This window comes from Cyrtonyx montezumae, unplaced genomic scaffold, assembly GCF_038088225.1.
Source record: "Cyrtonyx montezumae isolate F1298 unplaced genomic scaffold, pur_monq_1.0 scaffold_19, whole genome shotgun sequence".
NCBI lineage: Eukaryota > Metazoa > Chordata > Aves > Galliformes > Odontophoridae > Cyrtonyx > Cyrtonyx montezumae.
Window position 1 is genome coordinate 3796162 of NW_027071925.1, and position 13112 is coordinate 3809273.

At 53.3% G+C, this 13112-nt stretch overlaps 1 protein-coding gene across 1 annotated transcript; it reads left to right on the top strand.

The window, feature by feature from the left end:
* The first annotated feature begins 766 nt into the window (after positions 1-766).
* FBF1 (Fas binding factor 1) lies at positions 767-13112 on the top strand. The gene is made up of 30 exons (XM_065735639.1): positions 767-800; positions 1632-1673; positions 1994-2075; positions 2397-2457; positions 3012-3062; positions 3346-3487; positions 3789-3869; positions 4016-4138; positions 4939-5089; positions 5307-5440; positions 5832-5857; positions 5916-5998; positions 6087-6440; positions 7083-7160; positions 7255-7349; positions 7549-7607; positions 7711-7755; positions 7845-7979; positions 8180-8280; positions 8723-8929; positions 9397-9504; positions 9617-9756; positions 10092-10210; positions 10338-10460; positions 10768-10953; positions 11702-11878; positions 12069-12211; positions 12310-12437; positions 12791-12897; positions 12975-13112. The coding sequence occupies exons 1-30, from the start codon at positions 767-769 to the stop codon at positions 13056-13058; spliced, it is 3399 nt and encodes a 1132-aa protein (XP_065591711.1). The 3' UTR covers positions 13059-13112.

Sequence of the window (13112 nt, forward strand, 5' to 3'; positions counted from 1 at the left end):
CCCCTTCCCTGCAGCCATAACCGTAACCGTGGCCGACCCGAAATGCGTCCGAACGGTCTCGCGTGGGTTTTGTTGCTCGTACGCACGTCGTCCACGGCGGCGGAGCTGCTGGGAGCTGGAGGCTGCATCAGGTTCTGGCGGAGACTACACTTCCCAGCAGGCTGCGAGGGAAGCGGAAGGGGAAGGAAAGGAGAGAGGAAAGGCCGAGCCGGGGCTGGTGCGTGCTGCGGGCGGAGCAGCGTGGGCACAAGGGTCCTGCGAGTCGGGTGGGCAGCGGTTGCCGTGGTGATGGGAGGCAGGGAGGTGGGCGTTTTCCTTCGTGCTGCTCACACGGAGGGCAGGCTGCTTTGTTTTCTGCTCGGGCCAAGTGGGACAGGCTGCCCGTCTTGTTTGGGATCCCCGAGTGCTTGGGATCCGGAGCGTGGGGGGGTTCTTTTGCAGAGCGGCACTGCGGTGCCGGTGGGATGCTCCCTGTGCGAACCGCTTCGGGAGATCGAGACCGTTCGGGGTTTGTTTGGCTCCGATTGAGCGTTTTCTGAGCAGTTATGTCTGAGCAGCGTGGAGGCAGTCTGCAAGCTGTACAGGGAAATGGTGATAACAAAGGCACGGCATTCATCAAGGCAACTCAAAGCGTTTTGCTGTCCTTGCAGGTTGGAGGTTGGCGTGGTTGTGAGCAGTGCCATCAGACCCTGAGAGGCGATGGTGAACCCATAAACAAACCTGCCCGGAGCAAGGGTTTCTGCAATGGTGAGTGTGATGCAGTACAATGCAGGCCTGGGAAGTCCACATTTATGGCTCTGGTACGTCTGCATGGAGGCAGAATAGGCCTCGGGAGCAGAGGCTGCTGCTGGGAGGGGCTGTGCACGTTGGGGCTCTCAAGAGTTGTAAATATCTCAGCAGTTGCCCCACACTTCATGTGCCATTTCCCAAACCGAGTGAGAGAGAGAGGGCTTCACTGCTGCTCAGTGTGTGTGGGGAAAGCCCGGGTCAGCTCTTCATTTTGTAACAGGAAAATTTGTCTTTCTTCTTAGGCTACAAAATCCAAGAAAAGTTGGAGAGGTATGTACACCTGCGTGCTTTCCTTCCTCCACCCCCAGGCTCTTTGATGGGGCTCACTAGTCACCCAGCCTCCCTGGAATACTGAAATAACAATTCATGATCCTTGTCTGAAAGCTGCTGTTGAGTACATCGTGCTCTTCCTTGGGGATTTTTTCCAAATCTAGGGGGGAACGTACACGTTTGCTTCAGTTCTTCCCCACAGCTGCTCCAGAGGCCCTTGTTAAGAGGCCTTTTGCAGCCCTGGATGCTATAGCAGTGCTGTTGGAGTTGCCCAAGGGCCCTTAGATACTGTGAGCTCACAGATTAAGGGCTGCTTGTGGCCAAGTGAAAAGAACAAATATCATTTCTGCCTAAATGAAGCTAAACCACATGTCCTTCAAATACTGATTCAAGTCCTGGTCCTGGCAGTTCTCTGTAGACTGGCAATGGAGAGCCATATACTGATGATGATTGAGATCAAACCTTCATAATGGAGGATTTCAAAAGAGCAAGCCCTATTGAAATAGGAAGCTTTTTTACATCTGGTTGGGTGATCTCACTTGTCTCAGCTCCTTTAATTTGTCTTGTTCTAGTCTCCGTTGATGACGTGCTGGATGACCTCCTTGGATCTGATGGTAAAATATGCCTTCTTTGCAGCTGAAAGGGCAGCATCCTCATACTCTGTTACTCTCTTCCTGGGAGCAGGAGGAGCTGGTGCAAGAGCCATTGCTTTCCAAGAGAGCCCTAGTTGAGAGATGAGAACATTGTTTCTCAGAGTCAAACACCATTGAAGGGTTGGACATTGGCTTGGGTGGGGGAGGGGGGGCAGAATGAAGTTCATCTCCAATTAAAACCTTTTTGGCCCATAAGGAGACAGCAAATTGCCCCTTGGTATGACTAGGTCAGGAAATATGCCTATGTCTATCATCCTTATCTCTCCCTGTCTCATTTCCAGATGAAGGCCCTGCTAAATCTTCCCAGCCAGCTGGTGTCAGCACTGGGAGACCCTGGAGCAGCAGCTTGCAGGCCAGCAAGAAGTGAGTTTGGCATACAGCCTCTCTGTGCAGAGCTCTCTGTGCTCCCCTTGTCCTAGCTCCTCCACCTTTCCCCCCTGCCCTGATAAAAGCTTCATGAGGAGAACTATCTGTGATTCCTTTGGAAAGTGGGAACCCAGAGCTGAAGCTTTGCAGAAAGAGTTGGGTGTTCCCCAGCCCTATACATCTACTGTAAATTTTAAAACAGCTGCTTGCTTCAGTATAGCAGCCCCAGTGCTAATGTCCTTATTGCCAGTATTCTTTTTAGCCTCACTTTCCCCAGCTCACGTGTGGTGCTGCTAACCCCTAGACTTGTGCTTACAGGTCCTTTCTGGAGGATGATTTCTTTAGCACGCTCCTTGCAGAGGACGTGAAAGATGCAGAGGTGAGCCCAGCATTTCAAGAGAGAGCCTGGGTGTCCTGAGGGCTGGGGCTGAATGGGGCCAGTCTTGCTCCGGACATCACTCCATCCAGGTCTGTGGTGGGATGTCAGGGAGGAACCTTGAAGTCTGGCTGATGCTCTCTCTGGCATCACCGTGGAGCAAAGAAGATGGGATGGGGGAGTGGGTAATGATGGGAGAAGAGCTTCCAGGTGCAGCCCAGCCTTCCTGGCTGCAGTTCAGATACAGTATCACAGGAAGGGCCCTAGCCCAAAGCAACAGACTGGGTGTTCCTGATACTTCTGCAAGGGGCAGCAGGATCTTAGCAGAAGAATCAAGGCACGGGGGGTTTCCAGTGAGGAAGATACCAGGGGATTGAACATGTAGTTTCATAAAATGAAGAGAGCCAGGGCCTTGAGTGGTGGTGCAGTTTACTTGGGGCTGTAGTGGATGTGGATGGTCTACATTTGCATCTGGGTTTTGAACTTCAGGCTTCTACTTCTGTGATGAGGAGCTTGCAGAATTTGTCTGTCTGATCTCTCCTCTCTTTGGCATGCAGGAATCTAGTGCCTCCAGTGCAGACCCTCAGAATGTGCTGGAAACCGTGAAGGTAAATTCACAAGTTCCCATCATCTGAGCCCCACATACCACAGCCTCCAGCCCCAGCCTTCCTGCCCATTTCACCAAGGCACACTCCTCTCGGTGACCTGGTGAGTGGCAGCTGTGCTGCCTGGCAAAGCAGGGAGAACAGCTCATCACCTTCACAGGAACTCCACAAGAGCAGAGCTGAGCAAACACCCCTTTTTGATAGGCAGTGTTGTGCCCAGGAAGCAGCAGCACTGGGACATCAGCATCACTCATGCAGCTCCCATCCTCATCCTCTTGCTTTCCAGGACACGGATGACATGGAAGCTCATCTGGGAATGTCAAAACCCAGATCTGGGTTGGGAAAGGCGGCCACGAAAGGTCCAGGGAAAGGCAACACCTCAGAAGAAGCAGCAAAAACTCCAGGGAAGATGCCAGCTCCTAAGAAAGGTAAAAAGGAAATGCTGCTCCTCTTTTCACAGCCTTATTGTGAACAAGCAGGGGTGTTTGCATACCAAATTCCTCTCCCTGGTCACTTGATCTGCATGGAAGGAGAGCCAGAGGGGTTATGTCCTGCTCTTCTCCAGGCACTTTGCCCCTTTCCTGCTTGCAAGGCAGCCTCTCCAGAGAGATTTCCACTTGATGGAGGTGCTTAAAGGAGAAAGCTGCTAGAAAAGCAGCCTTCAGATGGAGTGGGACAGGGGCACCTCTCTCTGCCATGCTCTGAGCGAGCTGTGGCTTCTCTTTCTAGGAGAATCTGCATCTGAGATGGATAAGAAACCATTCTCATCCCCACCTGCTACCCGACAGTACAAGACACTTAACTTTGATGGTAGGTTCTCCCTTCTCTTCCACATGTAGATGCCTGGCAGCAGTTGAGGACTCTGCTCTTCGCACAGCACGTGCCTCTTCTGTTAGCTCAAGGCTAAGGAGTACTTGGCTTAATCCTTTCCTGCTGCTGTGGGGTAAAATTCCTAGATGTAGATGTTCCTTTGGCTGGGCTTTTGTCTGAGGAAGAGCAGGATGCTCCCAAGAAGCCATCTTCAAGAAGAGGCAGTGAAAGAAGTCCTGAAAAGAAAACAGAGTTGGACAAAGAGAAAGGTAAGCCGGGATGCTGAATGCATCCTTTTCATATTAAACAAATTGGCAACTTGGATTAGTTTGTGTGAGTTCCAGACAAATAAATTGCAAGCCACCTAGTCCCTTCTCGTATTAATCATTATGGTCTCTTATAGAGCAGCTTCATAACGAGGTTAATTGTAACATAGCTCGCTGACTGCCACAGGTCACAGCACTGACCCTTCCTTTCTGGGGGTGGAGGCTCAGGTCTTACCTTTGACCTCATCCAGTCTGTTTCATGCCTTGCCAAATGAGAACAGATTTGCTGGGTAAGGGTTGAGGTGGCTGAGAGCATCACCAGCCCAGGTCAGAGCCTCTTCAGGGCACCTCCAGATTGCATCCAGCTGCACAGGGGCTGTAGTTAGGCACCGAACCTCTTGTTCCTGCAGTAGGGATGTTAAAATCTCCCTGCAACCCAGCAAGTCTGCTCTGCTGCAGAGATGGACACAGCAGTTAGTGTGTTAGGGCAAGGCGTAAGGGTGAAGTGGTGGAGTGGAGAATCTTTTACATGGGGAAGGAATTACCTGATGAGAAGCTTGCAAAGCCAAAAATCTGGTGTTAAACAGAGCTGAAAACCCCATGTTACAAAACTCAGCAGTGTCCCATCTGTCACTCTGTCTCTTGCTGTGGGGTTTGGTTGCCAAGAAGCACTACTTCAAAGTGACTTTGAGAAGAAAGAACAGACGGGGCTGTTCTGATATCTTGTTGCTGGGAAAAATAAGTAAAATAAAATAAAATAAAACCCTGATCAAATCATCTGCTGTCTGTGATTCTATCCATAGAGCCATTCCCACCCCAGACACCCACACACACCAAAGCCCCAGCCCAGCGGAGGGAGGAGCTCACATTTGAAGATGATGCTGATGACCTGTTGGATGTACTGGGATTTGGTTACAGCCAAAAAGGAGATCAGGAGGGAAAGAAGGCAGAAAAGTAAGGCATTCCTGGGCAATGAAAGAGGAAGGGGATTACTTGTGTACGAGGTAGTGCCAATGTGCTGGGGGTTGCTGGAGGATTTCAACACTTCTGCCCTTGGATCTCAGAGCAGCCTCATTTTGCAGTAGAAGAGACAGAACACTCTGACAAGGCTGTGTGTCTGGGAATGGCACTGCCCCTTGGAGAAACCCATCTCCTGCTCTGTCCCCAGCAGAGAGGAGGTGCGTCCTGCCCGTGCCAAGCTGGATGAATTACTGGGACGAGGCTCTGTCACCAAAATCCTGGAACAGCCAGCTTCAGGAGAGCACAGAGAGTTCAAACTGGATAAGAAGTACCAAAAACAGCCAGGTGAGTGCAGCCAGGGATGCTGGGAAGGTCTGCATAGGCGGTGGTATTGGCTCAAGAGAGCAAGATGGGTATCTCAGTGCCCTTACAGGGGAAATGCCTTTGTTGCAATGGTGAGCAGGGTTGCTAATGAGCTCTGTCAGCCCTGCAGGGAAGGTGACTGACACAAAACCTTATACCGTGGCCTGGAGGCAGGCTGGGGGCACTTGCACAATTACTGCAGCTCAGCCGATGGTTGATTTACCAAGTAACTTGGTTGCCTTGGCACATGGGCTGGTTTCCAACAAAGCTGCTTTTCCCAGCCACGGCGAGGAGTCACATTGCTCGCAGGTTTCCAGTGAAGGCGTTTCCAGCAGTGATTCCCCAGAGGCAACGATCCCAGTGGGAATTGCAGGGGAGGAGAAGGAGGAGGGCTGGTGTGTTAGCAGCCGCTGCTCCTCTGGGTGCTGACTCAAAGTTGCTTGTCTGAACAGAGAAGGAGGAGGATTATGTCTTTGGAGATTACCAGCCCACAGTGGGCAGCAGGACGGAGGGCCGTTCCTTGAGGAGGCAGTCTGTGAGGTACAGTGCTGTGCATGTACTGACCAGATTGGCAGAGCTCCCAGGGCACCCTCACTGGCAGGCATGCAACTCCCTCTCCTCGCAGCAGGTTTTCAGCTGAGAACAGCAGTGAACCGAAACCAGACCCACACTCCAAACCTCCTGCAGCCAGCCAGAGCCCTGCACGGAGCAGAAGGTCTGGGGGCAGCTGGCTGGGCCTGGAGGATGAGGATTTTGAGGATTCAGAGCCACTGTCTCCAGCTAAGACCAGTTCTGTGGTGAGCTCCCAGCAGCTCCAGGACACAGAAGAAACAACGACCAAACCCAACCAACTGGAAGAGGAGAACTGGCTGAGTGCTGCCTTGTCTCGCAAGAAAGCACAAACAAAGGCAAAGGCTCAGGAGAAAAGTGCTGTGCCCTTGGAGACCCCAGGCAAAGGGCTGGACCCCAGCCCTGCTGTCAGGTAAGGGCACAGTTGATGATAGCTCCTGATTGCTCTGCATGTAACAGCTCCAGCAGAACCTCTCAGAAAGCCTTGGCTCAGTTTTAAGGAATTCATTTTAAGCACTATCTTTCTCATCTCAAATTAGGGTACCAGTGCAGGACTTTCTCCTGCTCATCCAGCTCGCAGCCCTTCACACCCCTGGGCCTTCGTCCATCTGTATCTAAGATTTCACACACTACCCCAGGTCATTTGAAGCTGTCCTAAATCAGTGTATCCCCAGCACTCCCTTTTTCCTGCCAACATGTCCCCTTCCCTTTCCTTCCTCTTAATTTCTGGCAAACCACTTCCTCTGGTTTGTGTTTACATGGTCACAGACTCAGACTTGTGCCATTCAAGTGGAACTGTGAGGCAGTATGCTGACAAACAAACATGTTTTGGACAGAGATGTGTTGGTTGCAGCTGATGCTGCCCAGGGGAAGTGGTGGATGAGGTGAGGTGGAATACAGATAGTAGAGTTAAGGGATTCCTTTGCAGCCAGAAGGCTGAATGCTGCCACTGCTCAGAGGCTCAGGGGTCCAGAAGCTTTTACCCATGAGATATTGAGGGAAAGGATCTTGTCTTTCATCACCTCCTTGGCTCTGTGATGCTTTTTGCTTGCAGCCACCCAGCCACCTCCACGGGAGCAGCACTGCAGGCAGCTGCCCAGCAGGACAAGGCAGCAAGCACAGACAACTCTGGGTAAGGCTTCCTTCACCTTTAAACCTTCACCTTTAAAATTAAAGATATGCCGGGGAGGGATGCTTGTGTCTCAAGTATGTCCCTGCCCATACAGGCCCCGGGTCCCCTGGCTCAGCACTGTGACTCAAGCCTCAGCACACCCATCAGAGCCTGCAAAGAGGGATCCCCTGAGAGATGCCAGCCACAGTGGTGTGTTTCACAGGATGGGTCAGTTTGGGTAGCAGCATGGCCCACTTTAGGCAGCTTGACTGGATCTGTGTCCCTATGGCCAGCTGCTGGAGCAGAGCAGGACCCTTTCTGCTCTGCCTGAGAGACCTGGACCTTTGTCCTTCTGGAAGGGGATGATTCCCACTGCTGTGTCTGAATGATGAATTCATTGAACTTTCAGGCCCTGCAACATCGTCCCCAGCAAAGCAAGAGGCACAGGGCCCTGCCCCACTTGCTCAGGTAGGTCTGCTGGTGCCTTCCTTAAAGGTGAAGGATCAGTTGGATCATTGGGCTATCCACGGTGTCATGCTTTGCTTCCCTTAGAGCATCCGTGTCTCTGCAGGTTACCACGCCCAGCACACCCCTCCAGGCTGCCTCGCAGCTGCAGGTGAAGCACATGATGTCACTCAGAAGCTGATGGCTGTGCCACAAAGCTACTGATCCTAAATCTTGGTCTTCTCTCTTCATCTCCCACAGGCTGAATCCTCACCTCTGGGCTCACTGCATGAGAGGAAGCTGGGAGCTCATGCAGCCCGGCCCTGCGAGGATGAAACAGGCTGTTGGGCAGCACTGCTCAAAGCCCAGGCCCGTGTGGCAGAGCTGGAGAGCCAGGTGAGCCCCATTTTTTGCCTGCTGGATGGGGGATTACAAGTTACTCAGTAGGAGAAGAGGAACTATGTGTGCTCCGAATAGCATCAGGATGACAGGGGAGAAGAGAATACCTCCTAGGAGTGCCTGCTGCCATCAGGTGCTGCTGTGGGAGCTCTGTCCTTTGGGCAGCATGAAGACCTTCTCCTTTGTGTGTCCAACAGGTCCACATGCTGGAGCTGGAGAGGACACAGCAGAAATTATTGCTGGAGAGCCTTCAGCAGAGGCACCAGGATGACCTGGATCTTCTCGAGAGCACACACAGGTACAGGGCTCTCACTCACCCTCCCCCCTGTGTATCGTCTTTGCCTGTAGCCCTTCCTTCCACGGGTGGGAGTGCAAGAAAGCTTTCCAAATCCATCCCTGGTGTGGGTAACCACAGCATCAACATGGCTTTGAGGCACGGAGGGATCCATGGGTGAGCCATAGTGAGGATCTTCTCTCACCAACACTGTCCCATGGTTGATAGGAGAGGGACAAGTGCCTTTGCTGGTATGTCCTCAGCTGGAAAACTTTACGGTGCAGCAGTGGGTGAGTTCAAGGCTCAGTCTGCAGAAAGTGCCTCGTGCCTTGATTTTCCCATGCACACTGGAACGCCAGTCTCCTTGCTGGGTCCCCATGTGCACTTTGATGGGGAGTATCAGATAATGCCACGAAAGCAGCACTTATTTCTTGCCCTAACACCCCGACGGGCTGTTTCTGGGCAGGAGCCGGATGAAGGTGGTGGAGGAGACTTACGGGCAGCGGGAGGAGAGGCTGCGGCGGGAGAAGGAGCAGCTGGAGGCTCAGCTGCTGTCACTGAGACAGGATGCAGAGCAGGCCCGGGTAGATTTGGTGGCACGACATAAGGAGCATGTGGCCACGCTGGAGAAGCAGAAGGCCCAGGAGCTGGAGCGGCTGCAAGAGCTGCAGAGGTGAGCACGGCTTGCATGTGGTGCTAAGTCTTGTCTCCTGCATCTTGGGAAAGGAACCAGGAAAAGGTTTGGGGTACACAAAGGACACAGGAAGAGGAAAAATCAGGCTCTGGGTTGTGGTGGATTTTGGAGCGAGATTTGCTTTGTAGGTTGGCAGAGCAAGACCTGGCTGTTGACATCATTTCCTAGAGGATGCACTGTATTTTGAAAGAAGTAGAGCCAAGTGTTTTATGTCCCTAATACCTTTTATTCGGGTCCTCGTGTCACTGGCATCCACATAGCCAATGAGAAATGGCAGTTTTTGGCGAAGAAAATCATCACCCTCAAGTGTAGCCCATCCCAGATGTGAATGCTGTCAGTGGGATGCCCCAGCTCAACCCCACAACCAAGCTTCTTTTACACTGCCCATCCCAGGGAGCACCAGTTCACATCATCCCCTAATGGGCTTCTTCCTCTGTGTCCTGCAGGTCATCTGTCCAGGAGATGCGCAAAGACCACGAAGAGCAGCTCCAGTGGCTGAAGCGGCTGAAGGAGCAGGAGATCGACGCAGTGACCAGTGCCACTTCTCACACCAGGTGTCATTTCCCCACTCTGGTCCCTGCCCACTGTGTTCCCTGTCCTGCAGGAGCCGGCCACAGGTGCCCCTCTCCATGGCGGTGACATGTGTCCCCTCGCTCTTCTCCGCAGGTCTCTGAATGGTGTCATCGAGCAGATGGAGAGGTTCTCCAGCAACCTGCACAACCTCTCGCACAAGGTGGAGGCCACACACCACACCACCTCCCAGGAGCTGGCCATGGGAGCCCGGCAGAGGGATGAGCAGCTCAAGGGTACGTCTGCCCTTCACCTGCTGGAAGGGCTGAGGGGGACCCGCACCCAGAAAAGAAGGAGATCCAGCCAAAGGCTGAGAGCCCAGGCTGACAAAGCTCTGTCTGCCATGGTCAGTGGATTGCTCTGCATCTTCCCATTACAAAACAATGTCCTGGGGACACGCGGAGGATGATGAGCACAGAACCATGCTGAGTTTTTGTTAATATGGTGAATATAGAGGGAGCTTCCAACCCCAGCATGGTGAAGGATGTTAAGGAGGGTGGTGGTGGTGCGCTCAACATGGTTGAGTTTGCAAAATCCTGGAGCTAACAGCCCTGCTGCTGCCTCTCCCCAGTGCTCCAGGACAGGCTGTCACAGCAGCAGAGGGACATGGAAGAGGAGAGGAGCCGACTCCAGGAGGTGATTGCCAAAATGGAGGCCAGGCTAAGTGAGCAGACTCGGCTGCTGGAGGAGGTGAGTGCACAGTCTGTCCTCCATCTGGGTTGGCCCTCTTGGTATGAGGAGGATGATGTCTCCCTGGTGGAGATCCCCGATTTGGACCTCGAGAATAGCATCTGTTTCTCCTCTGGGCCTGGACTAGGAGCGATGGAAGGCGGTGACAGAGCAATCCAAAGTGGAATCTCTGCAGCGCTCCCTGGAGGAGCAGCGGCGAATCACGACCCAGCAGCTCGCCATGGAGCGGGCAGAACTGGAGAGGGCAAAGGTGAGATGGGGCAGACATCCCTCCAGGTGCTTTTCACATCTCATGAGTCTGTCTAGGGCTGCACTGCGGTGTGTGGTTGGTGGAAAAGCTGCATTCTGGGCTGCAGCATCCCTCATCTTCCCTCTGTCCTCTGCCTGCTCAGTGCCACGCCTCGTGGCGCAGCGAATCACGAGCACACCAACTATCTGTGGCACAGGGGTGAAGGAGGCTGGTGTGTGCATGTGTGATGGAGTCTGTAGATGTCGGGTGGGAAAAAATCCTATGGCTGGAACACTTAGCACTGTCTCCCTCCTGTGATGCTCTGCAGACTGCTTTGCTGGAGGAGCAGAAGTCAGTGATGCGGAAGTGCTCGGAGGAGCGTCGGAAGCTGGCGGCTGAGTGGGCTGAATTTCACGCCCAGCAGCAGCTTGGCAAGGAGCGGATCGAGCGTGACATAGACCGAGCCCTGCAGTTTGACTCCCAAAGGGAGGGCACCATCATGAGCCTGGCCAAGGTATGGCAGAAGAACCCCTTCCCGTGGCATCCGGCACTGCCTGGCAGGCAGCAGGGCTCCCCCATGATCCTGCCTGCAGGTATGTGGGGAGAGGTTCAGAGCTGGCTTCAGGTGTTTAGGATGGAGTCACCACGCTGTGGTGGTGACAACTGGGGTCTTCCCTAGGCAGCTCCTGCCAGCCAGTTTTTGCTGTAGGCTTAGATTGACTTTGGTCATATCAGTCCTCTCCCCTTTGCCCGTGAGGATTTTGGGCAGCACAGCCTCCTCTGTTGTAAACATCCAAAGTCAGGTGAAAGGAAACACCCATGACAGGTTCAACATGACACAGGATTTATCTAGAGTCAGTTCTGCTCTCTCTTGGGGCGGTTCAGAAGGGATGTGGCACAGACAGCACAGCAAGAGCTGCATTGTTAAGGTCTAACCAGGGTGGTACGTGACCATTCAGATGGATATTTCTGGTGCTGATAGACTGCCACACCTTGAGCATTTTTAGGGTGTGCAAGATGGTGCAGGGTTCTTTTCTGTGGAAGGAATGTGCGTGTGTGTGTGTATCTGTACAATCCCAGCTCTGCTGGGCCCTGGTCCCCAAGAGTAGATGGGTGAGGGCACTGCTTGGTGTTGCTCTGCACCACAGACTTCATGCACAGCAGGAGTTCAGCAGGGGCAGATGTCTCATCACTAGGGAAGACAGGAGATAGTGTCCAGGACAGGGCTGGTAACAAATCCATTGCACCCATGCCCATCCTAGGAGCAAGCAGAGCTGAAGATACGGAATCATGATCTGAAGTTCAAGGAGGAGCAGCTGATGAAGGACAGAGAGCTGCTGGATGAGGCCTGGCATGAGCTGAGGCTGGAGAAGGAGAAGGTGAAACAGGCTGCCCTGCGCGTCCGGCAGCAGGAGGAGGAGGTCAAGAACATGAATGATGTAGGTGGAACATTTATGCTGCAGTTCACAGCTGCACACAGATTGTCAGCAAAGCCAGGGTGTCACATCCCTCCTGAGGCCATGCAATCCCAATCCTGTTCTGGAAGGGAAGCAATGGGATGCACAAAGCCACTCTGTCCCAGAGCAGCAAGGGTCCCAGTCCCCATCCTCCCCATCCTCTGCCTTGCAGATCTCAGCCAAGAAGTATGAGAAAGGGATGCAAGCCCTACAGGATGCATGTAGGATAGAGTCTGAGCACCAGGCCAGGCTGCAGGTCATGCAGCAGCACCTGGAGCAGCTCAAGCAGCAAGAACAGCGCCTGCAGCAGGTAATGTCCCCTCACCTTCCCTTCTTAGCCTGGGGCCACCATACCAAGGATCTGAACCTTTGCCAATGATCTTTCTCTTTCTCCAGGGGATGGAACGGGAGAGGTTGAGCATGGCTTACAAGAGTAGCCAGCTTGAACAACTGCACAAGAAGCTGCTCAACAACCCCGCGTTGCTGCTGACCACAGACCAGGACCTTGGTGCTTCCACCAGTGGCATCTCCAGCACGCTGAGTAAGGCCTTCTGCACGTTGCTGGTGGAAAAGGACATGCTGGGGGGCTGCTGCACTTTTAATTCACTTCTCAGAAATATTGGAATACCACTGAGGCCTGTTTTAGCTGTTTATATACAGTATAAACATCAGACCTGAGTGAGTGTTGGCCTCTCTATCCTCTTAAGGAGCTCTGTTGAGCTCTGTGAGCCAGCGCGGTGCCAAGAGAGGGAGCAGAGGGAGAGACACGTGGGTGAAAGCCCATTTGCTCTGGGAGGCTGAGGAGGACCCCGCTCCAGAGGCACTCAGGCAGCAAAAAGGGGCTGCCATCAGCCTTCCTCTAAGAACACTTGCACACTTGTGCTCCCATTGCAGGTTTTCCACCTCCCATCAGGACATTCCCTGAGCACAGGAGCGTGGGAACGACCGCCCCTATGGAGCTCTACACCAAACTGCTGTTGCTGAAGCTCAGGGCACAGCAGGTGAGTGGGGCTGGGAGGGGCTTGGAGCCAGCAGGCTGGGGGCAGGGCAGGGTGAAGCTCTGAGCATCCTTTCTTAGGACCACAGTTTCCTGGAGGATGAGCAGCTCTTCCTGGAGACCTTGAAGAAGGCATCCTACAACACTTCACCTCTGTCAGTGTGAGGAGCCATCCCCACACTCCTCTTGATCTGAGTGCATTGAGTGCCTGGCTGTACA

Coding starts and splice junctions, on each gene's coding strand:
- FBF1 (XM_065735639.1), top strand. CDS start 767: ATGCAGGCCTGGGAAGTCCACATTTATGGCTCTG. Junction 5,858..5,915: donor AGAAGGAGGAGGGCTGGTGT/GTTAGCAGCCGC, acceptor TGAACAGAGAAG/GAGGAGGATTATGTCTTTGG. Junction 6,441..7,082: donor GACCCCAGCCCTGCTGTCAG/GTAAGGGCACAG, acceptor TTTTGCTTGCAG/CCACCCAGCCACCTCCACGG.